Source organism: Lygodium microphyllum, chromosome 23 (genome assembly GCF_053477565.2).
Source record: "Lygodium microphyllum isolate KBCC chromosome 23, Lygodium_microphyllum_v1.1.10, whole genome shotgun sequence".
Classification (NCBI taxonomy): domain Eukaryota; kingdom Viridiplantae; phylum Streptophyta; class Polypodiopsida; order Schizaeales; family Lygodiaceae; genus Lygodium; species Lygodium microphyllum.
Genome location: NC_141157.1, coordinates 97401349 through 97429110, shown reverse-complemented (window position 1 = coordinate 97429110; position 27762 = coordinate 97401349). Strand labels below are relative to the sequence as shown.

General features: G+C 41.0%; 1 protein-coding gene across 1 annotated transcript in view; it reads left to right on the top strand.

Moving 5' to 3' along the window:
• Window positions 1-16869: 16869 nt before the first annotated feature.
• Window positions 16870-27762, top strand: part of ATP5 (delta subunit of Mt ATP synthase) — a 36135-nt gene continuing 25242 nt past the window's right edge. Inside the window, exons 1-2 of the mRNA XM_087664440.1 lie at window positions 16870-17119; window positions 17788-17841. Coding sequence (XP_087520566.1) covers window positions 16982-17119; window positions 17788-17841 — 192 coding nt within the window. The 5' untranslated portion in view covers window positions 16870-16981. The remainder of the gene's footprint in view (window positions 17120-17787; window positions 17842-27762) is intronic.

The following is a 27762-nucleotide window of genomic DNA, read 5'->3' as shown; positions in this document are numbered from 1 at the left end:
GTCCTTGCTATATGATTGATGCGTGATCAGAAGGATAACCTGTTCAAGTTGTCATTTCGGACCTCTATTGGGGTATGGTTAGTGACCATAGTCACTCCTAGACTATCAGGTCTGAACCCTTGAGTTAGTCGACTCTCTTGTCCTATCTACTCGCTTGAGGACTACTAGGATGTCCTATAGCTAGGGTTTGGCCGCTAAGGGTCCAGGAAGGTCAATAACTACCAGAGAGACTGATGTTCTATTCTTGTATCTGATTTGCAAGTTTCAATCCGATTCCAGAATCAAATGTCTGATTCTGGGATGTCGGGTTCCTGCATCCAATTCTCGACCATTTGATTTTGGTTTGAATGTGTTGTTTGAGTTCAATTTGTGAATAATCAGATAGTCAGAGCTGTTCGATTTGGCAAACCAAGTGTTGTTGGATCAGATGATCTGATGTGTCTAAATATGAAAATCGAATGACTTTTGGTAGTCAGACGGTCCAATTTTGAGAATTAGATAGTCCCAATTGCAATAATGAAAATGGGCACAGACTTGCTACAACTCTAGTGCAACACTCTTAATGCATCCTCCTAGTCCTTTGCAAGCTTAGAATCAACCAACAAGGTGTTAGTGATCACAATAACTCACATGTAGCTTGTAAATGCAACCGGTTGCTCAAATCAAAGCTCTTCTTGTCTCCTTGCTACCCTATAATAGACCTATCCAGCTCTCTCTCTCTCTCTCTCTCTCTCTCTCTCTCTCTCTCTCTCTCTCTCTCTCTCTCTCTCTCTCTCTCTCTCTCTCAAACCTTGAGTGTAGAAATGAGCTCCCCCTTTCTCTCTCTACCTTTTAAACCCCTTCTCTTTTAGTCTTCCACTCCCCTTTTCTCTCTTTTTTCTCTCTTAATGCATTGAAGCTCATTTTTCTCCTGTTTCACCCTGTTCTACAACAGTAACCCTACTATTTGTTTCTCTATTTTTCTTGAGTTTTTCCTACCTAAATGCATCCAGATCACAAACCAAGCACTTAAGCTAATCCAACCTACTTGCCTAAACCTTAAAAACCAAAAACTTACTTGCAAAAGAGATTGAATGCCCTTTGACTCCCTTGCTTCCTACTTATCTCAAGTACCAGTTTGGGGCAAACCCTGCTTTAATGCTCGATTCGGAGTGCACAAGCACTCAAAGCTTGAATTCGTTGGTCCCGGCAATGGAACCAAAATGTGGGAGTTCATATTCAACCACCAAGACCCACGGACCGCTTATTGTTTCAAGCATTTCAAGCCAAGTGCGATGGCTATCTCTCACATAGCCATACACACTCTCACACCTACGAGGAGTGTAGTGAGCTTACCTTCATGCTTGATCAAGTTTACTCCTCCCATAAGCTCTTTGGTAGCTCCACGATCCCAGGTGCAAGCTCAATCCTCAAGCTCCAGCCTCCATTTTCGCATGTGAGACAAGAGAAGAAGATGGAGAGCTTCTCCACCACGGTTCCTCACCCTCACATAGTCACTCCCTCACTCCCTCACACTCCCTCTCTCAAGCACAAGCACAAGCAATAATAATAATAATAATAATAATAATAATAATAATAAGAGTACTAGTTTTGGCCACACACAAGAATGAGCTTCTTCATTCACTTTTTGCCTTTTATACATGTCCTACTCCTCTTTGGGCCCTTATCCCTTTTCACATGACCGGCCATTTTAGCCTAGGTCCTCTTTCCATATTCCCTTCCTATTTATATTGTTCCTTCACCCATGCTCATCTACATTTACAAATTCCATAGGGGGCAACTTGGAGCTCTTTTACAAGGATTTAGAGTGCACTTTTATATTTAAGATGCACATTTTTCCTTTCGCACTCGCCTTGGACTTTTAAATTTGCTCCTTGCGCTTTTTGCTCTTTTCCTCCTATTTTTCCATTGGGCTACCCTTTTCTACTTTGTCATGCGTCTTTTTGATTTTCTTTTACTTTCTTTGCACCGAGGTTAACACCTTTGCTCTTACAAAACTCTTCAAACTCCTTGAGTTAAACTTACCACTACCATTTGTTCTAAGGTTCTTCACACTTTGCCATGTTTCATTCTCAACAAGTTTTAGCCATTCTTTAAACTTATCAAAAGCTTGAGCCTTATCACAAAGGAAGTACACCCACATCTTCTTATTGTAGTAATTGACAATCAACATAAAATAAGAAGATTCTCCTAAGGCTCGTGTAGGCATTTTTGCACAAGTTAATATGCACCAACTCTAGAGGTGCCTTTGCTTTGTTTTTTCTTTCTTGTGGAAATGCCTTTCTCTGTTGCTTGCCCATCATACAAGCTTCACATGGTTCCTTCATTTTAGTCACTGGAGATAGGTGAGCAACCATACCTTGCTTATGCATCTCCTCTAATACTGCAAAATCAATGTGACCAAATCTTTCATACCAAAGTTTACTTGTGCCCACACCAATGGTGGTTGTAAGAGCATTTAGCTCTTACAAGTTGTTCCTTCTTTCTCCTTTGCCAACAACTTCCCTAGAATTGTTAATGACTTCTGCACTTGTCTTAGTGAACCTCACCTAATGGCCAAGTTCACTTGTAGAAGCAATCGATAGTAGATTTCTCTTAATCTTTGGAACATCTTGAAAGAGTTTTGAGTTCACCATTTGCAGCAGTAAATAAAATTTTACATTTGCTCTCAGTAGGGCATTTTGCATCATTTCCAACTATTATAGTGATGGATTCTTGTAGAGGCTTCTAACATCTCAGAGTGACATGGATTCTTAGTTGTAAACATACACAAATTGATTATGTTTTTAATGATTGCATATAGACCAACAAGAGCTTTGTTTGTTTATGTTATTTTTTAATTAAAAATGAAAAATGAAAAACTACACACCTACAAGTAGTGACTATCAAGTGGTCTACAATCAAGGTCAACATAACTAGACTCAAGTAAGTGGTACTTTTTTAAATAGAGTCCTATTGATGGATTTTGAAGCACATCAATTACATGTACTCTCATATTTTTATCAAATGAATGTAGGATACTTAGGTGAGCACATGGGTCGATCAAATGCTCGAAGCCACCAAGGACTACCATCCATCCGAAGAATTACCAAAAGCACCACCAAGCAATGTAGGCTTACCTCAACCATATCACTGGGAGAGACCTTAAAGACCACATTTGAAAGATTGTGTTCCATATACAAGTGTGCATGCATTGGTATTCTCTTAGTTATTCTCTCTTTCCCAAGAACAAGGCACAATATCAATAAGAAAACAAGCTCTTATTAATGGAGAAAGCTTCTTCATCAATCAAGCCATAATTTGAGTAACATTCTACCTTGATTCCCATGAATCACTCCATCCTCACTTCTTTGACATTGATCTTGTTATCCGTCCTTCAGAGCCTCATTAAGTCTCTTAATCTCATTGAAATCTTATCACTAAGGTTGGAAAGTTCTTCTATATTTTATTATATTTTCAAAAAAGAAGAAGGAAGGAAGGAAGAAATAAAAATATACATGCACAAACACAACACTACACCCAAGGGTCCTTAAGTTAGGTATGTCTAGTAGCCTTGGTAAGCTAGCTTCACATCCTTAACCCCCTTGCCCCACTTCCTAGTTCCCCACATAAACTTAGGGCACATAAAGGGGAAGACACACCTAGGGAACCTTGACCCTAGGTATATCTCCCTCAGTCACTCTCACAAGTTCTCCCAATATTTTCCAATGTCTCATGGTTACAACAATAATACATGCAACATGACAACCAACAAGTCATATGGGCATCGCTCACTACTACACTTCTATTGAGCATGCAACAATAATACTTCCCATCACCTACCCATCAACAACAGGTGCCCTAATTCATAGATGGTCAATGAACTAAATCCATCACATTATCTTCTAACTATGTAATAGCCTATGTAAGAATGTGCACTCACATAATAATCTTACCATAATCTACACATGATTTGTGTCCTCAAGTGTGATGACAACACTCTGGCTTTTGCCTTGAGTTGACCCATCTTCCAATCCATACATATGTCTTGTGCATGCAATCCAACTAGCACTCCCCTAGGGAGCGAGCATAAGAGGTTTGCCCTTGCAGGTATAAGCAAATATAGTGGCTTGCAACTTCTACCTCAAGCCAATATCCTTTGTGGTGCCCAACTTCAAGTAGTTCAATTGATTTCAAACAAACTCTACCAGGACATTCTAATTTCATGAGTTGCATTCAATCCACATTACCACTCTGCTTGGCATCCAAAGTGCATAAAAACTTTAGTTCCCACAATAACTTCTTATGACTTTGACATCCAAATCAAGCTTCCAACAACAATCACCACTCTCCTCATCATGATCCTTGAACATGAGAGTGAGGGACTTGCTTCTATTCTATCTACTTGTGCTCCATCTTGAGAGTGAGGGAGAGTGAGAGTGAAGGACTTGAGAGGTGAAGCTCCTTCCTTGCATGCGCTCTTCTCTTCTTTCCTTTCTTGGGTAAGATGCAAATTGGAGGAGGGATTGGGTTGTCTTTCTTCTTCTTCACATTTCCTCTCATAGATCGAGTGCTTTGCAAATTAGATCAGGAGTTATGGAGTAGAGGTTGTGGATCGAGTATCATTGCGCAGATCATGGAGATACTATCAAGCCTTCACTTTTTCTGGCATTGAGGAGAAGGTAATACGATGAGTTCACTATACCCTTATCGATTCGTTCATTCTTATTTTTGCATGGTTTGGGAGAAGCAACAATAAATCGATGAGTTTGGAGGATGTATAGGTTATGTGAGAGGTAACCGTTGCCAAATCGGTTGAAATGTCCTGATGCCTAGACATATGATGCTTAGAAACTCAAAAGTTAAGAGAAAAGCTTTGCCTATAATGAAAACTGCCCAGATATAAGCAAAGGATAAAGGGTACTAGACTTAGCTCCATGTGTAATGACAATTTCCATGAGTAATCTTCCATGAGGAATCACCAAAAGAGACAACATAGCCTATATCATGAAAGATGCCAATAGAGATAAGGCTCTTCGTGAGAGCCAGTACATGACATACATCATGAAGAGTGAATGTGCTTCCTACAAAAAAACGTAGCTAAACATCATCAATACCAACTATCCAATGCCAGGTCATTACCCAAACAGACAAATCTAGTCATAGTGCAATAAGAGTAAGACCACTCTCTATGAGGGGTCACATGAAAGAAAGTCCTTGAATCTATCAACCGATATTGAGTATATCTTAACAAAGCATCAATCAATTGTGAAGCATCCAAAGAAGAAGCTGTCAAGATAAGATCATCAGATATATCAAGTTTTACTACACTAACCTCCTTGATCTTGACACTAGACTTACTAGGCACAATGCTACAATCATCATTCTTGTCCTCCACTTTACCCTTTCCCTTTTCCTTGTGCTTATCTTCACACATTTTATTACATTGTGCCCGAGTATGACCTACTTTCCCATAATAATGACAAGTAAGACTGGACTTATGGCCATGGGACTTACTGCAAGACTATCTAGTATCCTAGACTGACCTCTTAGAGTCTCTACCAAGGCTATTCCATTCCACTAGCCTCTCACAATCAATGCATGTGATGTACATGAAGCATCCACATTCTTTTTATTCACCTTTTCTATCAAGAGGACACTCTCAATATTCTATAATTTCAGTCCATCCTTAGCGCAAAGAGCCATACAGAAAGTGTACTATGACTCAATGTAGACATTGAAGTCCCTTCCTTCATACAAAGGTCCATCAACTATTTCAACCAATAAATTTGAGATGAGGACTTTGCTTGTCATTAATATTCTTAATATGTGCCCAAAGATCATGTGCAGTTTGGTTTTTAGTTTACAACATTGTAGTGAACCTACTTAGAGGGTGATAAAATGATTGTGGACTTGGATAGCTCATCCAGTTCATCCCAATCCTCAGCCACCGCAATGTTTTGGTTGATCCCATCTAGTTTCTCAATATTGAAGCTAGCACTATCAAATCAACCCCAAAAAATCACTACTAAATCAATTTGAAACAATAGGTACTAATACAATAATGTGCTAACCACAAACTATAGTCAAGAAGTTGTCAAGTATAGGTGACTGCCCTCAAATAGAATGCATTAAACTAAAATGATAGGTTATTGTAATAAATTGCAACAATATGCCAACAACCATCTGTGAGTAACCAAAAGGGAAGAAGCTAGGAACAATCGGCACTAAATATTGTCACAACTGTAGACACATACATGCAATAGCTATAGATGTTATGCACAAGGTAGCTCTTAAGGGTAGATGAAGAGAACTGCTAGATGTATAATCCACTAAGCAAAGCTTAATACATAACCCAGAAGCATATAAATACCACTAGCACCACCCTGATAGACATAAGTACCAGGTTCAAGCCAAGAGATCAAATCAATAGGGTAATTGTATCCAATAATATCAAGAGAGCATGTACATGTCACAATGAGTCCCACTATCTCATTGTAATAAGCTCAAGCTCAACTATATAAACCAAATGCTCTGTAGTACATCCAAGTGCCAATGTGGCTCAATACATAAAGCCAAGTAGCTTCCATTGAAGCAAAATTTGAATGGCAAATGAGTAGGCAAAGCTCAAAACATCATAGCGATACTTGGTAGCCCTTCAATGTTTTATTTTATTAAATGGTAGATGCAAGCATACTATATCAACCTTATCATAACTTGCTAGTGGTTCTTGAACAATAGTAATTTTTACTAGAATCAATCCATTGTTTGAATGCTTGGAAGTATCGAAGACTAAGACTATGAAATCATGATAATGACATATAGTGTACTTTGGTCCCTTTACGTATTGCAAATATCTATTTCATGGTGACAATTAATGATGTTTTATCTATTGTGGATGGTTTATTCTTAGTTGGGAAATCCATACACATAATCTATTGCTAACAGGTTTTTACCATTTCTTCTTTATTATCGATAAGTCCTTAAGGTTTAATTTTTCTAGCATCTTTGTAGGTGCGATCGAAATGAAAAAGAGGTCCCATGACAACACTTGCAATACACATTAGGTGATAAAGTTCTTACCTTCATCTTTTGTATGGTTGCACGTAACAATTGGACCCTTCACCCACTTAGGCCTACAAAGATACTCCCAGGGACTTCTTTTTTTTAATGAAATCTTTCTTTTCTTCCCCCTATTGTACTTTTCAAGGAAAATTGGACGTGCTTACATACTCAAAGTATAAATGTAATTTTTTTATTTTAATAAAATTCAACACACATTTATATTGCATTTTTTGTTTTAAGGTAAACTTTTGATGCAAATTTAAATTTTATATATGTTTTTTAAAGTACTTAGTAAGTTTTTGTTTCCTTTTTTGAAGGGAATATTGACATAGAAACACATGCATGTGTCTATTATAATGAAATAAAATTACTTTGAAAGTTCTATGTATCATTATACATTTCAAGTCTTTTAAGATGTTATTTTAGAACACATTATCAATTAAAGTTCTAGTAACACCTTGAACCATAGACACAATGTATACAAAGGCTATAGTGCTAGGAAATTGTAGCAAAAAATTTGTTAGTATAAAGCAATAAATCTCAAGAGAGTACACACTCGCGCACGCACTCACACGTGTGTATGCATGTGTGACACACATATGTATATGCAATTGAGACGTGTTCATGGGTGTGCTAAATTGTAGACTATCCACAATGATGTAATTTGGAGGCATTCATGTGTGCATTATAGTGAAGATCGTAGCAAGATGGAATTGAAAGATGGGTATGTTACACTAGGCATAATATTGATGTAGGTTAAGAGAGCGTGAAGGACAAGATAAATAGATTGGCCTTGGTGAGAGACAAGGAGTTGTAGAGTGTGTGGCAGCCTTTAATGCAATAGGCGATTTTAGCTAGTCCCACTTGTTGAGCTTGGGTTGCTTGACATTTTGGTGCCCTTTTAGAGAATGACTCTATTTGTCTCTCTTCCTTGTGTGCAAGAGAGCATCCAATTTGTCATTTGAAACCTTGATAGGGGTTTTTAGAAGGCTTATGAAGCCTTGAATGAAATGGTTAATTAATACAAACTTTTAAAACACGAGGGAGGGGGCATTGTCTTGAATCCCCCTCCTTCACCCTCAATTGTGGAAGGTCTTTGATGCCTCAATGCTCTTGCTTTACAATAGAGAGAGAGAGAGAGAGAGAGAGAGAGAGAGAGAGATTTAATGTTCCAATGCACATAATGAATAACATTCTACCAATTTTGTGAGAAATGACTACTTATTTGGAAAAACATTGCTATCTCATTTTGTCTACTATCTCTTCCTTATTGCGGCATAGCCCCCATTATTGTGTGTATGGGCATATGCAATTTGGTGATACAAGAGGGTAGAAAGTAGGAGTGTTGCCATAGATCTACATGAAAGGGATTCAGTGGGAGCAGTAGCAGTTTGTGGATGGCATCAATAGCTTCTCTAACCCCTCATGAAGCATGCTCTATATGGGTGTTTCTATTAATATCCAAGTAATTCTAGTTTTGTGCATTTATGAGTGTCCATGAACTCTTTTTTGTTTAATTATTTGTATGTATGCTTTAATCATCAAAATTTACCAAATATAAAGAAATTCAAAAATACATGTGATATGTGGAAAACTCAAAACAATGAAAGCAAAAGACATGGAATAAAATAAATCTATCTTTTGTTCATATGAAAGGGAATGGACATACATGGGGTTTTGAGCCGATGCTCAACCTTGGGGTATGGCATCCCTTTAAGGGAATCCATAGGGATTGGCAATTTTAGCTAGTGAGAGTCGAGCAGTACTTGGACCCTTGAATCGGTGTGCTAGGTGCCTATCCATGCTCCATCATTTGGGTGGTAAACATAATCTTCAAAGGAACATATTCCTAAAGGAAGTAGCAAATGAACCATGTATAAGCTAGTGGCATAGGGTTCCACCTTTGAGCTTGACTAGGCACCTAGCTTTAAAAAAAAAAAACCATACATGGGGTGGTTGTTCTGTTGAGTTTGTGGTAAGAGGACAACCCTAGTGCCACACATCCATGTGCGTGGGCTGAAATCAAGAAGGTTTCAATGTAAATGGTAAAGCATGGTCAAACTAAAAGTAACTTTATTAAGTGCATTTTTTGTTTATTTTGTTGAGCTATAATTCATCTAAGTAGATTGTTTACTTTGTGATATTCTTGAGGCCTTAATAGCATGAGAGCAATCTCAATGCCATGTGTCTTTTCTACTGCTATGATTACTTTGTGATATTCTTGAGGCCTTAGTAGCATGAGAAAAATCTCAATGCCATATGTATTTTCTACCAAAAGCAACAATGCACTATCATGAGAGAAGATCATAAAGATTTTAGTACATTTTACAAAGCGGTTTCTAATTTAGTTAGCTTTTTTTAAAAACACAAGAAACATCCACCAATGCACTTCATGGTCTATACTTAAGTACATGACTTCGATGCATGACACTAACTTCCCTAAGTTCAATGAGGATGTTCAAGCCATAACATACATAAGGTTCATCTAGGGTAGTTAAGAGGAGTTTGTTTTGCGTTTATTTAGACATAGGGTATGGAAATGGGCCATGATCATATGAGATTTGTTTACATGTCCTAGTGATGATCTCTTCATTGGTGATTACCATTGTGCATTCTCTTACTTGGAGACCAAGACAAGGGAATCATGACTTAGGATGCTCAAATGCAAATCTATTATGTGTTCGGAGTTAGTCATGGCTGTTAGGCTATAAGGGTATAATAAGAGACTAAGCAAGAGCCTAAATATGTGTCTAGTGTATGGCATCACGTAATGAGGCCTAATTTGAAGCCATCCACCATCGATAATATTCTAAAGAAGAAAATCTCCTATCTTCAACAATAAGAGCATCAAAATCATATTAGGATACACATATAAATATATAATGAACACTTCTTAAAAAGAAGCATTCCTATTTTACTCCGAGTTAGGGTGCTAGTAACCTCACTCATAAGAAAAAGAAATGCTAGAAGTGAAGAAGACTTAATGTGCCCCTTTCCCCAAGTAAATCTCCATCAAGATATCTCAATCATGCACAAAGTGTAGATTCTAGGTGGTGCTACATTAATCCCTCTAGTGATGGCTACCTCAATCTCAACCCATTGATCACATGACAAGCAATCACCTTACATATAGGCATGGCTACCCTATGCATGTATTGAATGGTGGAGCTAAGGAGGATGCTAGAGTTTAAGAGGTCAATGTTGAGATATAGTACTATAAAGAAGCACATTCGCTAATTTTCTTATGACAATCGTAAAGGTAATGTTGCGAGACAATATTATCAGTAAGGCTAGTTCTATAATGCAAATGGGGGAATCCCACACAGCTTTATATAATGAATTACATATTGAAAGAGTTGGTCAATATTGGTCTTATGATAAAACTAAAACTTGTTAATGAAACAACAAGAGCTTGTGTGACCAAATTGAAGGAAAGTGTTTCATCATCTAAATCAAGTGATTCCTTTGCCACCACCTACGAGGTTTCAACGTTTTCTTAGAGTGTTGGACTTTATGATCTTGCTACCCTTGCTGATCTTCAATGCTATTGCTAGCACTCAAGGTATGGAAGCAATGACCCAAGTTTCTTATGTGGCAAGAGGGCAAGTGTTCTCCATTCCAAGGGATTATGCCCAACACGATACTTATGGGCACAACCCATCACAAGTATTGTCCACAAGCATGAATTCAAGTAACTTGGCATCCCTAACCAAGGACTTTCACAATTGATTGCAACTTCCCTAAGTGCCTCTCATGCAATTGATTGCAACTTCCCCAAGTGTTCTCATGCAAGCAATGCAAAAATCATGAAATGTGGTCCACCACCTAAGGTTAATTAGATACCTATTTAGCCCATTAATCATTTGCATATCGTGCTTGATGCAACATGTTGTGAATCCTCTACCTCTACTGTGAAAAATAGTTAAAAGATATGGTGAAGCAATACACTGATATGACAACAAAGCAATATAGACTACTAACAATAGATATAAACTTTTGTAATTCCATGTGATCAATGGGGTGGCTATCCATGTATCATGAGTATACAATAAATCCATCCTCAATGATCGGGTAAAATGGTCTCAATAGAAAGCCATCTTTGTCTCCATCTCATGTACTCGTGTTAGCCATGTCCTCGTGGTCTCGAGCTAAATAAGATCCAAATTCTTATTTGATGATCACGACAATCTCTAAGCAACTCAGAAATGAGAGATGGTGCATCAAGGGATACTAAAAGGGTGGGATCATATCCATGCTAAAACCATGTAACTCAAACCATGACATCATCTAGGCATACCAACATGAAACATCACCCTTTGCAATAAGTTGCTCTAAGGACTTAAGGGCAAGGTAGTATATGTATGCATAGGGAGCTCCCATAAGCTATGTATGAACAGTATTCATTTAGTAAGAATCTTTGCCACAATTGTGGAGAAAACCCCAACTTAGCTTTAACAATCTTGTGCGGGACCAAAGCCTTACATTTGATCATCTTAGAAATCTTGGATACTAATGGCCTCTCCATTGACCTTCATCCATTACGTGCAACCTAATCTACTATGACGATTAAGGCAAGGTACCCATATTCGTACTCCACACTATAATGTGGATGGGACCAAAGTATCAAATGGCCATAACTTAATGTAAGGCTCTTAGAATTATGTATGTAAGTTATTGGAATTGTATAGCCATAGCTTAATGCAAAGCTCTTGGTATTGTATATGCGAGCACATCCTCTCCAACCCTCCCAGTCTCATATGCCCACATGTGAGTCTAGTCTTTTTTGTCTTTCTCATAGAGAAAATCTGCCCTATAAATATGACACCCATATATGTACATGAGTCCACATACTCCACTTTTTGCTACTCATAGGTAAAGCTTAGTGTTGATCTCCTAACACACTTTGTTGTGGTGTTTGTGACCTTGGTTTTTCCAAGGTTAATTGAGAGGCCACTATCCTATGCATAAGAGCATGCATCCATATCCTTGAAGAATTAGCTACCAACACAATATCACTTGCATCCAGTAAAAGAGCTATCCAAGTACCTAATAGAGGGTGCTCCTCAATACTTCCTAGATGGGGCTCCTCTATCTTGTTAGATGGGACTACCAACACGATATCACCTACATCCAGTAAGAGAGGTATCCAAGTACCTACTAGAGGGGGCTCCTCAATACTTGCTAGATGGTGCTCCTCTATCTTGTTCCTTAGAGATGTAGTTTGAGACCTCATGAATGTATAGTCCAAAAGTGTGGACGAGAGGGGGCATCCATGCTTCTCCGGAATGGTGAACAAGGGTTGAAAGATCCTTTGAGTGTCCATTCTTTGTCAACCATGTGCTCATACAATACTACAATATCCTAAGTGAGCTCTCTAAGTACTCCCATGCTACATAACTTGTGCATCAATTTGGCCCTTGGCATTGTGTCAAAAGCTTTGCATAAATCCATAAAGCAACAATGGATCTGTCTCCCATGGGCTCTACCCTCTTCAATATTGGTCGAGTGTAAAGACATGGTCCAGTGTCAAAAAGCCTCTATGCAATCCAACTTGTTTTTGTACCATGAGGTCCACTCTCTCTACCATCCACTAAACTCTTGCTTGATGGTGGAGGCATATAACTTGGCCAATGTGTGGCCAACTGCAATGGTCTAAGAATAATTAGGTAAGGTGGGATCACTTCACTTGAGAATGGGCACAATGATATTAACATTCCCACTCTTTCGATAGCAAGGACATGTGGTTTTGTTAAACATGTATGCAATGAGTTTTTCCACCATACCTCTAAAATAAATTGAGTGCAACCAAGCCATCACGATCATGTTCCTTACATATGCAAAGTTTGTTAGTGGCCTCTTGGACCATACTCTTTATGAATAAAGTAACTTTGTATGGAGATAGTGTATTGGTGGATTAGGGAGATGCGACTAATCTCATACTGTGACATGAAATATAATGGATATGGCCATGTAGTGCTCTCTAGAAAGTCTCAAAGCCTCTCTAGAATCTTGGCTCAAGAATAGGTGGTGCAATTCTCTCTCCAAATGTGATGCGAGGAGGCATATTCCACGGTGGATTCCGTGAGGTTTTTAGACCATGTTGGATTCCCTGAGGTTTTCTGGTGGATTTTGTAAAACCATATTTATTTGCTGGGGCTCGTACACAAGGTGGATTCCTTGTGCGAGAAGTTGACGGGAACGCCTGTCCTTTTCGGGCGTCATGTTAATTTAATGTGCATGTGGGTGATTCCACAACGGGTGATTTTACAAAATACATATTTAAATTAATGGACGTTTATGAGTTTAGAGTGCACTCGTATTAAATTAAGGTTAGGACAGAGTTCAAACCTATTTATTTATTTTGTAGCTGAAGATTGCTAGGTATTCACTTTTGTTGATTTAATTTTATTATTTTCTAACAATTGTGAATGGTTCAATTGATGTGTAGAGCAGGCAGTGGTAGTGTTGGCAAGCACTGGGCAATAGCGTGTATTCAAATTACCTAGGAGAAAGTATAATTTTTTATGGGTGCACGCCTTAGCCTTATCATTAAAGGTGTGGCGCTAATATTTATTTAGGCATGCTTATTTATTGAAGCGCTTGACAAATATTTATTATTTTGTATGTGCATGGGCACTCGGTTTAAATATTTCATTATTGGACATTGTATTTGGACACAGCCCGACTTTTGGGGTGCCCAACCGCTTTATTCTTTATTTGGAGAAAAGCAAACACAAAAGCCAAAGCATGCTAATTGTAAAATTGGGCTATTTTTTAGCTTGGAGATTAATAAATTTATAAATACATGACTTGTGGAGTGCTCACACAAGGCATGGGGGGAGATTGTACCCAATTTGTATTTTTGCTTCATGTCGTGCAAACTCTCTTCTTGCTTTTACGAAGTTTATGTAGAGTTATTTGTTCTTGAGGACCTTCCAGCGCTCACTATGCATGCATACAACATCCAATTTGCACACCAAAATGAGCCAGAAAATCTCTCTCTCACATTGGGAGAGGCATCTAAAGAGTAGATTTTTCTATCTATGAATAATAGATCTTAGTGCCACTCCCTTTGCAAATGTGCTTTGATATTGTGACACTAATCATTATGATAACTATTTGAAGTATCATCCTAGAGGGGTCTCATTGTGTGGGCTATGAGTGGGGGAGATCATACTTGCTATTGCATGTAAAGCCTTGCTAAAATGCTACGAGCTTAAGTAATGGAACATGGGGATCAACATTGTGTAGTGGTGAGCTATATATAGCTCAAACATGTAGTACTCTGAAGATCCCTCCTAAGTAGATACAAACCATCTCGAGTTAAAAATAATATATTGGGTGCTTGGGAACTACATGGGGGGCCTTAGCTTGTGCATATCAAAGAGCTATTGCAAACGAGAAGTAGGCACGATCAATTGTGACTCCAATGGGGTACAAAGATATTATGAGATTGTGAATATGGTGGATAAACATTGGGGGGGGGGGGGGGGGTGGTTGAGGGCAATGGTGAATACATAGTCCATCATGTTGGCACTATGTTGACGAGAGATAGCATGCCAATATGCCTAATAAGGGATATCTGACTAGGCCATTAAGTAGGTATAATCCACGTACCTTATCCATCGCAATGAGGTATCTCCCAAACTTTGTGTATTACCCATGTCTTCTAAGGCATGCTCTATTCCTAACTTTGCCAAGTCATACTCTTGTAAAATGTCCTCCAATGTGTCAAAAAGGGGCATTGAAGTCTTTTTAGTAAGGTGATATCATCCTCTCTAGGGAACTCCCAAATGTTCTCATCCAAGATAGTGTATGACGATTTCCCTTTAAGGAGGATATATTTGGATGTCATGGGAGGGAAGTAGCATATGGCAATAGATTTGGATGTGGTGGGAGTGAAGTAGCATATGGCAATGTATAGGGTGTGTGACACACATATGTTTGGCCTATTGATCTTGATGGTTTACCTAGATCAGTGGATAATGTTTCTCTTTGGAAAGAACTTCCACTCCACTTGAGCCTCAACTAGATATTCATATGGGTCTCCATGCTATTTGATGTGCCTGCTGTGCCTTAGTAGTGATCTATTACAACTCCATGTTGCTATTTCAGACTAGTCACATCTCATACTGTCATTTGGTGCATTTATCTAAGATTACCACTTTTCCTCCCTTGCAGAAACCCATCTTACCTTCTTTCCTAGTTGCCCTGATTTGCGCCATACACTCTCTCATATGGGCTAGTTGGGTAGGGGTAAGGTTATCTCGAAAAAGCACATATGCTCCCTTTCATGTCTTGTGTTTTACTACGCAATATCTTTTTATCTCCAGTGCAGAAAAATGTACGACGAGAACTATTCCTTTGGACCCTTGTGCCCATTCCATTTTGCTTGTTTGACCTTTTATTTAGCCATCTTTGCATGCATGCGCGCACAATCAATGTTTCATTCGGTTGTGATCATGTATCAATTGAAGGCAACATGCATCAAAGTTGTAAGTATATATGTTGCATCATGCATCAATGAATCAATGCAATGCATCAAAAACTACTTCCAATCAAAACTGAATGTTTAAATTGAGTGCAACATGTAAGCATTGACTGAAGCATACAAAATCGCAAGGTATCAATATAATATACCTTGCAAGTCATAATGATGGACAATGACAACATAAACAACAAGAGATAGTGAGAGAACTACCATAGGAAGTAACATGGAGTGTAACGAGATGCATTACTAGGTTCTTGAGTCATTGAAATAATGAAGACTAGCTTAATTTCAATGCTATTATGCCATTTACTTCATTTAGTCAGAATGATGCATCAATTGATCACAAACATGCATCAAAATTGTAACTGTCTACGGGTTGCATCATGGATCAAAATACTAATTTGATCAAAACTACATGTTTGAATTAGGTGCAACATGCAAGCATCGATTGAAGCATCAAAAGTAGCAAGGTAACGATAATAATTTACATTGTATAACATGGTGATGAACAACATCAACATAGACAATAAGAAGAGACGAGAGGATGACCATAGGAACTAATTTGGAGAATAGGAAGGCCCCTTATGTGGTGCTTGAGTCATTCAAATAATGAAGGCCGGCTTAGTTTCGATATAGTATCATGCCATCTATATTTCATTTGGTAGCAACCATGCATCAATCGATTGCAACATGCACCAAAATTGTATGCCTTTATGGGTTGCACCATGTATCAATGGAATAATGCCGTGCATAAAAAAGCTTACATTTTGCATGTTTGGATTGAGTGCAACATGTAAGCATTAATTGAAGCATCACAAGTAGAAAGGTCACAATAAGAAAACTGGATTGGAGGATGCAACAATGGATAGCATCAACATAGACAAAAACAAGAGATAGTGAGAGAACGACCACGAGAAACAACATGGAGTACAAGGGGACCCAATGCTTGGTGCTTTGGCGTTGTGGAATATCTTTGAGTTTAGAAGGGTGGATGTACCGAGATGACAACATGCAATGACAAAGATGAAAGGAAGGAATACCTAAAATATATCTTAGATACTGGTATATGATTGCCCAAAAAAGCAAACGAACTTGACTGCAAACTATACTTGTACACGATAGGCTTAAACCTAGTTAACTCAACCCAAAAGGAAAACAATTTATCAATTTGAGCTTGTGAGTCTCTTAACCATTGCCAAAATAGACGATACTTGCTCTAGGCGAGGTAAACAAGTTAAAGGAAGGAATTAAAAGTGGGGCTAGAAACTAGTGTGTTTCTTAACGGAATCCTGGCAAAGGGGAGTTGCTCTAGTAGGCTAGTTTAACATGTTAAATGTTAAATGAGGAGGCGGACTGAAAATGGGCCTAGAAAGTAGTCTGCAAGGAATTCCGTCGACAGAACATTAACGCGGCACAAAAAGGAAGGAAGATTAATCGGGCCGGCATATGCTGGCAGGCAGGATGGCTCTCCGCCGCGCTCTGCAACTTCGTCCCCAGCTCACGCGCATCGGATCGGCTGCGCGCTCCGCTTCCCCGTCCATCAAACCTGTGCCGGAACATGTGATGCCGTTGGCCTTCCTCCAGGTAAATCTATGTATGCCCTAAAGGACCCGCCTGCAGAAATCACCAAAATGTACCTATGTTCTTGCCGAAAGGACGGCATCTCTTAGGCTTTCTGATTTCTTTTTTGAGAAATCAAGTCCAGAAATCCTCATAAATTGGCTATTTGCTCGCGACGTGATGGCATCCTTTAGGTTTTCTTCTTTTCTGTTAACAGCCGTGTTTTCGCTTCAGGATTCTGAAGGAGACCTCCAAATATTACCATGGCTGCCTTTTGTAAAATATTTGGAACTGTCCATCAACGAAGCTATAATGTAGGATGCACGTTCGTTTATTAAGCTTGCTCTTCTGCTCTGTTCGAGGACTGGGAACTTACCACTTAAAGTAGGGTTAAAAATCAGAATAAGTTGGGGAAATGGGTGGAACAGTCTACTTGTTGACTTGGGTCTCAAGTTGCTTTGTGTATATTATCCGAAAAGTTGTGCATTACTTGCCACATTTGATGCCATGACTGTATCCTGCACGATCCGTTCCTTGCTTTATGCCCCTTGGATTCTCTTAATTAACGATCTGCTAATATTGTGGATGTTTGATAAAGTCCACACTTATGGAACTCATGCGGTGGTCTGTTTGTTTTGGCACCACATTAAGCAAAGAACAGGTGTTCACTCATAAATTGATCATTTTGACAGGGTCGAAATCTCAGTTCAGGTCCTGCACCTCTTGAGAAGGCAAAACCCGTCAAGGTCCGTTTTTGCAAGTCTTTATTTTTGATTCAAGTGAAATGTTTCAGACAAGTTGTACATGTACAGGTGGTAATTAGTTAGATTGAACCATCAGACTTTTCAATGATGACAATGTCTTATAATATTTAATACATAGTTTGCAGACTACAAAAGTCACTGCGCGGGCATAGATGCATGAGAGTGTAGTGTGTTTGCAAGCATGTATGAGCGTTTTTAGCCACTACCTTGTGAGTTGGGCTTGATTCTCTAATAGTTGATGGTGGATAACATTTAAATATAAATGTCTAGACTATTGTTCGGGTAAAATGATGTGTGCAATGCCTAGGGCCTAACAAATAATGCTCAGGGGAGGCCAATTGATTGACTTAGTCTTATGTAGGTCTAGGCTTGGCCGGTCGACCATTGCCAAAACTTGGCCTTGCCAGCATTCCAAGTACACATTTGTTGCTTTGATTGTGGTCTACAACTTTCAACTACATAGTTTTTTGATATACCAAAGCTTTTCTTTTCAAGACCTTCTTTTGACCTACTAGAACAATAACTCCTTGAGCTTTAATTTTGAACTAGGGTCATTTGGAATTCTAGGTCTCATATGTAACTCCTTTGGCTATACATAAATAAATAAATATGAAGAGGGTGTGATCTTGAATGCTCTATTGATGCAATATGGAGAGAGACTGTATAAAATAGGAAATTGTAGACATGATTATGATAGGAAATTTGAAATCTCTCTCTATATTAACGTAGTATTTAGAGAGATTTTATAGAAAAAGACAACTACAAATAACATTTTCCAATACTAATGATACCTACATGGACCTATCATTAGTATTTTGCTTGAGTATTCTTCATTATAAATTGTGTAGAATGCGCTATACTAGAATGACATTGTATGTCTTGTCTTTGAATGACATTGTATTAACATTATTATCAAACTATTGTGGAGAGTATAAAGGAATAAGCTTGTGTGGTTAGAAATTTACTAATTTTGACAAGTATGTAAATGAAGATTTGTGTTTGCATTACTATACCTATAAGTGTTAGTTTAGTAAGCATCATGGGTTTTAGGTGCAATGTCTAGCCTTCGATTGTATGCTTGATAGAGGCAAATGGGCTGTTCATTTAGGATTCTCCTAGTTGTCTTGCCGCCGTTTATTTTTCTGCACTCTTTTACAGCATACTACACTGCAGATTTTCTGCATTTACACTCCTTTTCTCTCTCCTCTCTGTGTTCACTCTCTCTCAGCCTTTGTCCTACGCTTCCGCATCGTTGCATTCTGACATCTATGCCTTGGTGTTTCATTGCTCAAGTACTTGGCAATGCTCCACTATTATTTGCCTCTTTGGATCTGTAGAGCTAGTGCTGGCGGAGAAGTAAAAAAAGTTTGCAGTTGGAGCCTTTGGTGACACATCCTCGTCACTCAGGCTGGTGTCGGGCTCTTCCATGGCAAGCTCCTTCCCTTTCCTTGAAGGTAGAGATGTGGGGTGCTCGGTTGTTGTCCCTTGATCCTTGGGCGGTCGACTGGCGAGGATTTGGAGAATGGATAGATTGGTTCGGGTTAGGGCCACAAGTTTGAACTTGGCGGTAAAGCCGTAAGCAAAGTGTGAGTGAGACGGGGTGGGACTAGCAGGGTGCTCTTGCCTTGCTATTGGTGGCTTACTGTTGGTGGACGTGCGGAGTGGTGGCGGATTGAGGTTGGGCAAAAGGAGCGGACTTGGCATTCGTGTCAGACTCATTTGCTTTGTCGGGCAGGGGTGGGAGTTGGGAGTAGGAGTCTATCATGGCTGTTTGGAGTTCTCGCTTAAGCTTTTCAAAGAGATTGAGCCACTCCTTGTTGTAATTTCATTGGAGCTCCTCAATGGTCTCCAGGTTGTGGGTCTGTGCCATTTGTGCGCTATGCTCCCGCTACATGTGCTTGAAGGAAGACATTTTCCTTCTCTATTTGTTGGGCTCTGGTAAGGATGTCATTTGCAAAGGCTAGTTGTGCTTGCTAGCATACCTCTAGCCTTTGCTGGTGTTCATGGAGTGTGGCATCCTTTCGTCAGAGTTGTTCGGAGAGGGTGGTGTTGGCCTCTGCTTTAGTTGGTCCATTTGGGTGGTGAGCTCTTGAAGCTGGTGGTGTTAGCGGGTCAAGAACCTGTTAACGAAGTTAAGGGACGGGTGCGCCATTTTCGAGCTAAACTCTAGAGGGATGAGAACAAGCTGCTATGAAAGAGTTGGGGAGCATGGGGTGGTAGCAGAGGAGGCGCCGTTTGGACTTGCGAGTGTTGCTGGGGCACTTGTTGTCTTGGGAGGGTTCTTCCTTTCATTGGTGCTTTTGTCCTTGAGATTTGAGGAGGGCGAGTTTGGTGGAGAAGCTAGTGGTGTAGGTGGACTTCCTGGATGAGTTGGGGGGTGGCTTTGCTGGGGTGGCTAGCTGTGCTCTAGTGCCGACTTGATGATGTCTTGATCTGTTTGGTCCTCTTTTTTGAGGACTTGGTTTCAGGGCACTACTCCGCTAGGTCCAAATGAGGTAAGTGTTGGGCTCGTGTGAGATTCTAGCCTTAGTTCGAGACTAGGCAACATCCATCGTGGGCGATGGAAGCTGACGAGCTGGGACGAAGAGAGCAGGCAGGGGGAAAGGCAGAGTAAAAGGTTGGCCACACATTACCTTCATTGTTTTCGTGTTGGTTGTCCTGTGGACTAGGTGTTTTGTCTCAACGAAGAGGTGGTCGCAGAAGACAAGGGCCTAGGTGATAGGAAAAGCTGAAGGAGAGAAGAAGAGAGAAACGACCTTTGTGGATATGCTTAACGCCTTGGCTTGCAAATATAGAGCTTCCACAAGGAACTTCAAAGTATTGTGCTTAGATTTGTGGGGGTTGAGGAAACTGGTTACGTTAGCAGATAAGTCAAGTCATGTGTGAGTGTGAGCTGTAGAGGCTTGGGCACATTATTTAGGTTATTTAGGCATTTTTTATTGTGTCATTTTATGGTCATATTTGGCATTTATTATTGGTCGACCAGCATTAAATGCTGGCCGACTTGACATATTTTATGGCATTATTTGTGCCTATTTATTTTGGGCTCCTCCTCCTCAATTTGTTAGTTCACCACCTGGAGGTCCTGTGGAGAGAGGAGATGGTGCTGATGCCCATGCAGCCGGTGTCTCACTGTTGTATGAGACAGTCTCGTGTCTGATATATGGATTCCATTTCCCCAGCATATGTCTAAGTTCTCATCTGTGTTGTGTTCTTTCTTTCCCTTTCTCTCTTGTCTTGTGTTTCAGCAGTTTATTACAGCTTATGTTTACACTTCCATTGCTGCACCACTTCTGACATGATATCAGATTTCAGGATTTGTGTTCTTGCTGTGTTTTCTTGTTGATTTTAGGACTATTTTCACCCTTACTTATCAAGTGATTGTTGTTCCATATAGGCGACCTGTTTTACTTGCGTGTTCTGCAGTTTTGCCATCGCTTGCTGTCTACAGCCCCTCTGCTGCCTGTGTTTTCAGTTTTCAGGCTGTTGCGACAGTTTTTCAGCCTATTTGTGGCAGTATTCAGTGCATTGTTGTTTTCAGACGCGTCTGAAATGAATTTCAGACGTCTGTAAACGTCTGAAAAATAGACGTCTGAAAACCCCATATCAGACTTGACGTTTTTTAAAATTAAAAAATGTTGACGACTTTACACAAAAGCATACAGAATGTGGTTGCCTTTATCTGCCGACTCTTTCCGTGGATCCAGGCAGTTTGAAACACACACTCCTGAGGAATCGTGACTGAAAACGACTGAACTCAGCCTGAGGAACTCCACAAACTGTGGGAAACACACCTCTCTACTTGGAAATATTGCTGCTTGACGTACTTAGTTGATGAGTAAATTTAATGAATGATGAAGATGATGAGTAGATTAGTTGATGACAGATGAATCATGAATCATGATATATGATGTGACTCTATTATGCAGTTTTCAGTTTTGCTTTTGGTTGTGTATTTTTCTCATATTTTGTTAAAAATATGTTAAAAAATTAGGGTCACGTATGATTCAAGTCTAGTGTCTGAATCAGATACTCGTTTCATACTTTCATATGCGTTTGCGTTTGACGTTTGATTCACGTATGGAAAAACTATGATTCAGCGTGCGTTTTGGTGTCCCTGACTCCTTCTTGGCTGGGTTAGTATACTTTCAAGCCGTTTTTACTGTTTTTGGCAGTTTTTGACTGATTTTTTGATTTTTTGTGGTAGCTTCTGGCTTCTTTTGGTCAGATTTTGGGTTATACTGTATGTGAACTCTTGGTTTTTGCAATCTGTGCTCGGGTTTTGGCCGTGTTTCCTCTCCAAATACTTTCTTTTTTCTACTTCTCTTCTAAATCTTCTACAAATGACTCCATGCACATCCACTGATGACAAGTTCCGTGGACTTGATTATTACACATGGAGTGCAGTGATGAAGGCCTAGTTTATCTAGAAGCGGTTATGGTAGGTGGTTGGCGGAGCTATTGCACGTCCTCAACAACCTTCTCGTGTTCCATTTGATTTTGATGAAGACAACCATGAGGAGGCAGTGCTTACTTGGGGTTTGGATGATGCCCGTGCTTATTCGGCCTTACTTTGATGTATTTCCAAAGAAGTCCTACCGGCGGTCACCTTCTATAGGACAGCTTCAAACGTATTCGAAGTTGCAGTTGATGTACGAGGCTCCTTCTACCATGAGGATCATTACTCTCAATGACTAGCTCCAGCAATTGAAGTTTGAACCAAAAGATACGATCTGAACATTCCTACTTTGAGTTACCCAAATCCAGGACTAGCTTCACACTATGCCGTTTGCCCTATCCGAGGCACATCTTGTTGGTACGGTGCTCTACAAGCTTCCTTAGGAGCTTGATGGAGTGGCGAATGCTTTACGGGTGCAGATATCTACGACTCTTGTTAGTTTTCATATGTCATCGATGCTACTTGAGCATGAGACGACTTTGCAACTACAGGGGCAGCTTGTTAGAGAGTCATTCCCTAGATAGCATTACAATGCCACGTCAGTAGTATAGATAGCAGGAGATACGTTAGTAGTCTGCGCAAGCGCCACGTGGCGGCCTGCAGTCGGCTGCATTTAATGCAGCTGACCTGGTGTTGGGCATTTTTTATTTCTTGGCTATATATAGCCAGTTGGTGGCACACTCTCCTATCATTCTAATCTTGTGATCTGTCAGAGTTGGTTTGCTGAGACTGACTACGCTCGGGCTGACGAAGATCGAGGTCTTCAAGGTGGAGACACACGCAGATATTTCCTCTACCCCTGTATATATTTTTGCACTCTTATACAACATACTACACTGTAGATTTTTTGCGTTACACTCTTCTTTTCTCTCTCCCTCTTCTCTCTGTGTTCACTCTCTCTCAGTCTTTGTCCTACGCTTCCGCATGCCTGCACTCCAACATGGTATCAGAGAGGTGAAGACGGACTGATTGAGTGCTGAAGCTATTTGAAGAGGAGATTTCAGTGCGGCACAAGGCTGTATTCTTAGGATTTGAAGGTGAGCGGGAGGGCTGCGCATCGGATCAAGGCTGTAGTGAGCGTGGGCATGCGGGAAAGGAGTCCAACTGGTGAATTTGCTGCAGGTGGTTGTTGTTTGAAGGGGAGGAAGGCTGCGTTTTAGGTCTTCCATTGCAGATTTTACCTTTTCATCGCCTCCAGTGGGTGAAGAAGGTTCGGGCAGCGGAAACAGCCCTAACATGTTGTGTTTACACAGTTAGAGGGGGCTGATTTTGTGTTTGTGTAGGCATTGCAGGTGAACATGTCTATAGAGATTGATTTGGATTCCAGGCGATCATGGACAGGAAGGTACCTGTCCGACCGGCTCTTCCGTCAGATCAGAAGCATGATGGTGACAGTTACTGTATTTGGCGCGTGATGATGTTGGCCATTCTGAAGTCTTATGATTTGGCGGAGCTTGTGATGGAGGCGATCAATTGGTCGTCGGTGATAGATAAGCCCAAACTCTCTTCTAATGCTCGTGCGGAGTTGCCCAAAGCTTAGTCTCATTGGGACAAATTGAATGCCAGTATTTGTTCTTTTCTTTTTCTGTCTTGCACTACAATTGTGATAGCTCACATTGAGCATTTGACGGTGGCTCAAGAGATATGGCTGGAGCTCGACTAGATGTATAATCGGATGACCCTGATGAAGAGTGTTTCTTTGGAGGTATAGATGCGGACCTTGTCCGTGAATAAGTCTTCTTCGCTTTGAGAATACATCAACAAGTTCAAAATGCGGGGAAGTCTATTTCCTTCGAAGACATGGCGATCACTTTGTTGTCCTAGTTACCGCCACGATTCGGTACCTTTTATTCCGCTCTTATTGCATCTGGGTGGGAGTCTACTCTTCGGTGGGAAGAGTTGGTTCCTATGGTCTTGGATCAAGAGGAACAATTGAAGGGACAAAATGCTTCCAAATCGGAGGCATTGGTTGGTCAAGCCTCTCAGAAGAAGGGGAAGGACCAAAAGAAGAAGAAGGAGGATAACAAATCCAAGAAGGATAAGGAGAAGGAATCGACTTGCCATATTTGTGGTAAGACCGGTCATTGGAAGAAGGAGTCATTGGAAGAAGGATTGCCCCGACAAAGACAAGAAGAACATCAAGAAGAAAGACACGAAGGATTTTGGAGCGGTGGCTGCACCCTCATCAGTTGCTTTTCTACACTTAGCAGTCATTGAGGATTCCACACCGAAGACTTTTGATGCTGCGATGACAGCTCCCTAGGCTCGAGAATGGATCGTGGACAGTGGAGCCTCACGGCACATGACTCCTCCCGTTGGTGTTGCCCATTTGCGACCTTTGCATGGGGAGATTCTCATTGGAGATAGCTCTTCTACATCTATTGCTGCGCGGGGTGAGATGCAACTGATTCAAGATGGATGTGGTGGTACCCACATTTCCGAGGTGTTGCATGTGCTAGGCTTGGGGTATCATCTACCTTCGGTCCATAAGATTTGTGCTCTTGGCCTCTTGGTGGAGTTTGATAGGGATATTGTTCAAGTCCTTGATTGTGGATCGAGGAAGGTTCTCTTTGCAGGATATGAGGAGAATGGCATCTACAAAGAAGTCTTCTACAGCTCTTATCTCTCTTCTTCTTACCTCTTAGACACAGTCCGAGCTTTGACATGCTCAGTTTGGCCACTTGAACTATGAGTACCTTTCGGAAGGCGTCGCAAGGATCGTTTGTTCGAGGTTTGCTAGACATGGTGGTGAGCCATCAGCCATGTGTCTCTTGCATTTGTGGGAAACTGTATCAGGATGTGATTTCCACCAAAGCTTCGAGGCAGTCTACTTCACCTATGGAGCTTGTATCTACGGATCTGTGTGGCCCGATGAGGACCGAGTCCTTGAAGGGAAGCTTCTACTTCATGTTGATTGTAGATGACTACAGTAGGATGACGTGGGTCTATTTCTTGACATTGAAGTCGGAGGCTTTCTCTCCTTTCAAGGATTGGCTTCTCTTTGAGGAGAACCGATCTGGCCGGCGATTGAAGACCTTGCGTTCAGACAAGGCGGTGAATTTATGTCTAATGAGTTTGCGCATTTTTGTGCAGATAGAGGCATTGATCAGGAGTTTGCTAACACTAATACTCCTCAAGAGAATGGCATTTTGGAGTGGAAGAATCGAAGTGTAATCGAGATGGCGCGTACCATGATGGAGCACTGACAGACACCTCAGTTTTTGTGGGCCGAGGCAGTGGCTACCGCAGTTCACATCCTCAATCAATCTCACACTTTGGCCGTTGACAGGATGACACCTTTTGAGGCTTACTTTGGGACCAAGCTCGATGTCTCATATTTCAAGATCTTTGGGTGTGATGCCTATGTGCACATCCCGAAGCCACATCGTGACAAGTTCGAGATGGCTTCCCGACGAAAGGTTTTTGTTGGCTACAGCTCTCAATCCCAAGGTTATCGTCTGTTTGATCCCGTTAAGTGGGATGTCTACATTAGCCGAGATGTGCGGCTCGTGGAAGTTCTGACCACAAAGGGGGGTGAGAAACACATTGTCCTTGGAGATCCAGAGGAGAGTTGGGCTCTTGAGACAGTCTCTTCAGAGCCAGAGCCTCTTGATGGAGGCTCTTCTTTTGATTCAGAGACTTTCCTTCCACCGGCCCACCCTAAGGAGCTTCCGCTAGTGGATGTTCCGGAGTCTTTAGTAGATGGAGAGTGACAGGGAGAGGTCCAGCCTCCTCCTCGTTGGGCCCGTGACACCCTTCTCGATTCAAGGATCAAGAGGGGTCCCTGAGGAGTGGGAACTGTAGGATGGGCAGAGGTCACGGAGGAACCAGGCACATTCTACAGAGCTTGTTTGCTCTAACTATTGTTTAATGACCGTGTTATGCAGGATCGTGAGCCCACTTCAGTGAAGGAGGCTTTGCAGTTTGATCATTGGCGGAAGGAGAAGTCGAGTTGGAGCCTATTGAGAGGAATGACACTTGGTCTCTTGTGCCTTGTCCCTCTCACAAGAAGGTGATTGGTGTCAAGTGGGTCTTCAAGACCAAGTACCTTAGCGATGGTTCTTTGGACAAGCACAAGGCTCGCCTTGTTGCTAAAGGTTTTACTTAGTGCCCAGGCATTGACTTCCATGATATCTTTGCCCCCACTGGTCGTATGGCGACTATTCGAGCTATTTTTGCCTTGGCTGGCCATAGAAGATGGTCTATCTATCAGTTGGATGTGAAGTCGGCCTTTCTCAATGGTGACTTGCAGGAGGAGATCTATGTTGAGCAGCCTCTTGGCTTTGGATCCTCGGATGGGAAAGTTTATAGGTTGAAGAAGGCCTTGTATGGCCTCAAGCAGGCTCTACGCGCATGGAATAAGAAGATCAACTTGTTTCTTCAGTCAAAGTTGGGATATTGGTGCTCCAAGATTGATCCGCAGCTGTATGTGCACACTTCAGAGGTTGGTCCTATGTTGTTTGTGTTGTATGTTGATGATTTGATTTTGACAGGGGATCATGCACAGAAGGTTCGAGAGACCAAGACAGCTTTACATCAGACGTTCAAGATGACGGATTTGGGGCTTCTTCATTTCTTCTTGGGTCACGAGATTTATAAGTCTTAGAGGGGGATTTTCATCTCCCAGCAGAGAGACATTCAGGAGCTCTTGGTGACTTTTGAGATGGAGACCATTTCTACTCCTATGGATCCGAAGTGGAAGGCCACTTCACACTCCGATTCTCCTGTGACGAATGCTTCCTGCTACCGTCAGTTGATTGGATCCTTGTGTCAAAAGATGACGTACCAGCAAGATAGTAGGGTTTGCAGGGAGGAACACGGAGTGAACTCGGCAAACATGGAGAAGAGAAGAGAAGAGAGAAGAAACTCTGATGAATGGAAGGCTGAAGTTCCGAATCATGGAGTGAATGTGATACAAGGGAACAAGGGTGCCGTAGAACAAGGAAGATGATGAAGACAGCCACGAACCATGAACCGCAATGTCCTCTTGAAGGGGTGTGAGGGTAGTGGAGAGGTTGGAGAGAAGAGGTGACGGACTGAATGAATCAGCCGTGAGAAATGAATGGGAGAGTGGCCTATAAATAGGCATAGTCAGTCTAGGATGGCGCCCCTTTTTGGGGCTGCAAACCCTAAACGCAAAACGCAGAAACGCAAAAACGCAAACTACGGGTGAAGGGTTTCTCAACACCTTGATTTGGCTTCTCAACACTCGTGTTGATCTTTGTTTTGCTGTGGGTCTTTTGGCAGGGTTTATGAGTGGACCCAAACAGGTGCATTGGCAGATTGGGCTAAGGATTCTTCGGTATTAGAGGGGGACCTTTGACTTAGGGATTTCTTATCCCCAACCTCTTCTTTGGAGTCATGCTAGATCCCTTAGCCTTTTGACCTATCCAGGATCTTAAAGGAGGTGTTAGAGAGTCATTCCCTCGACAGCATTACAGTGC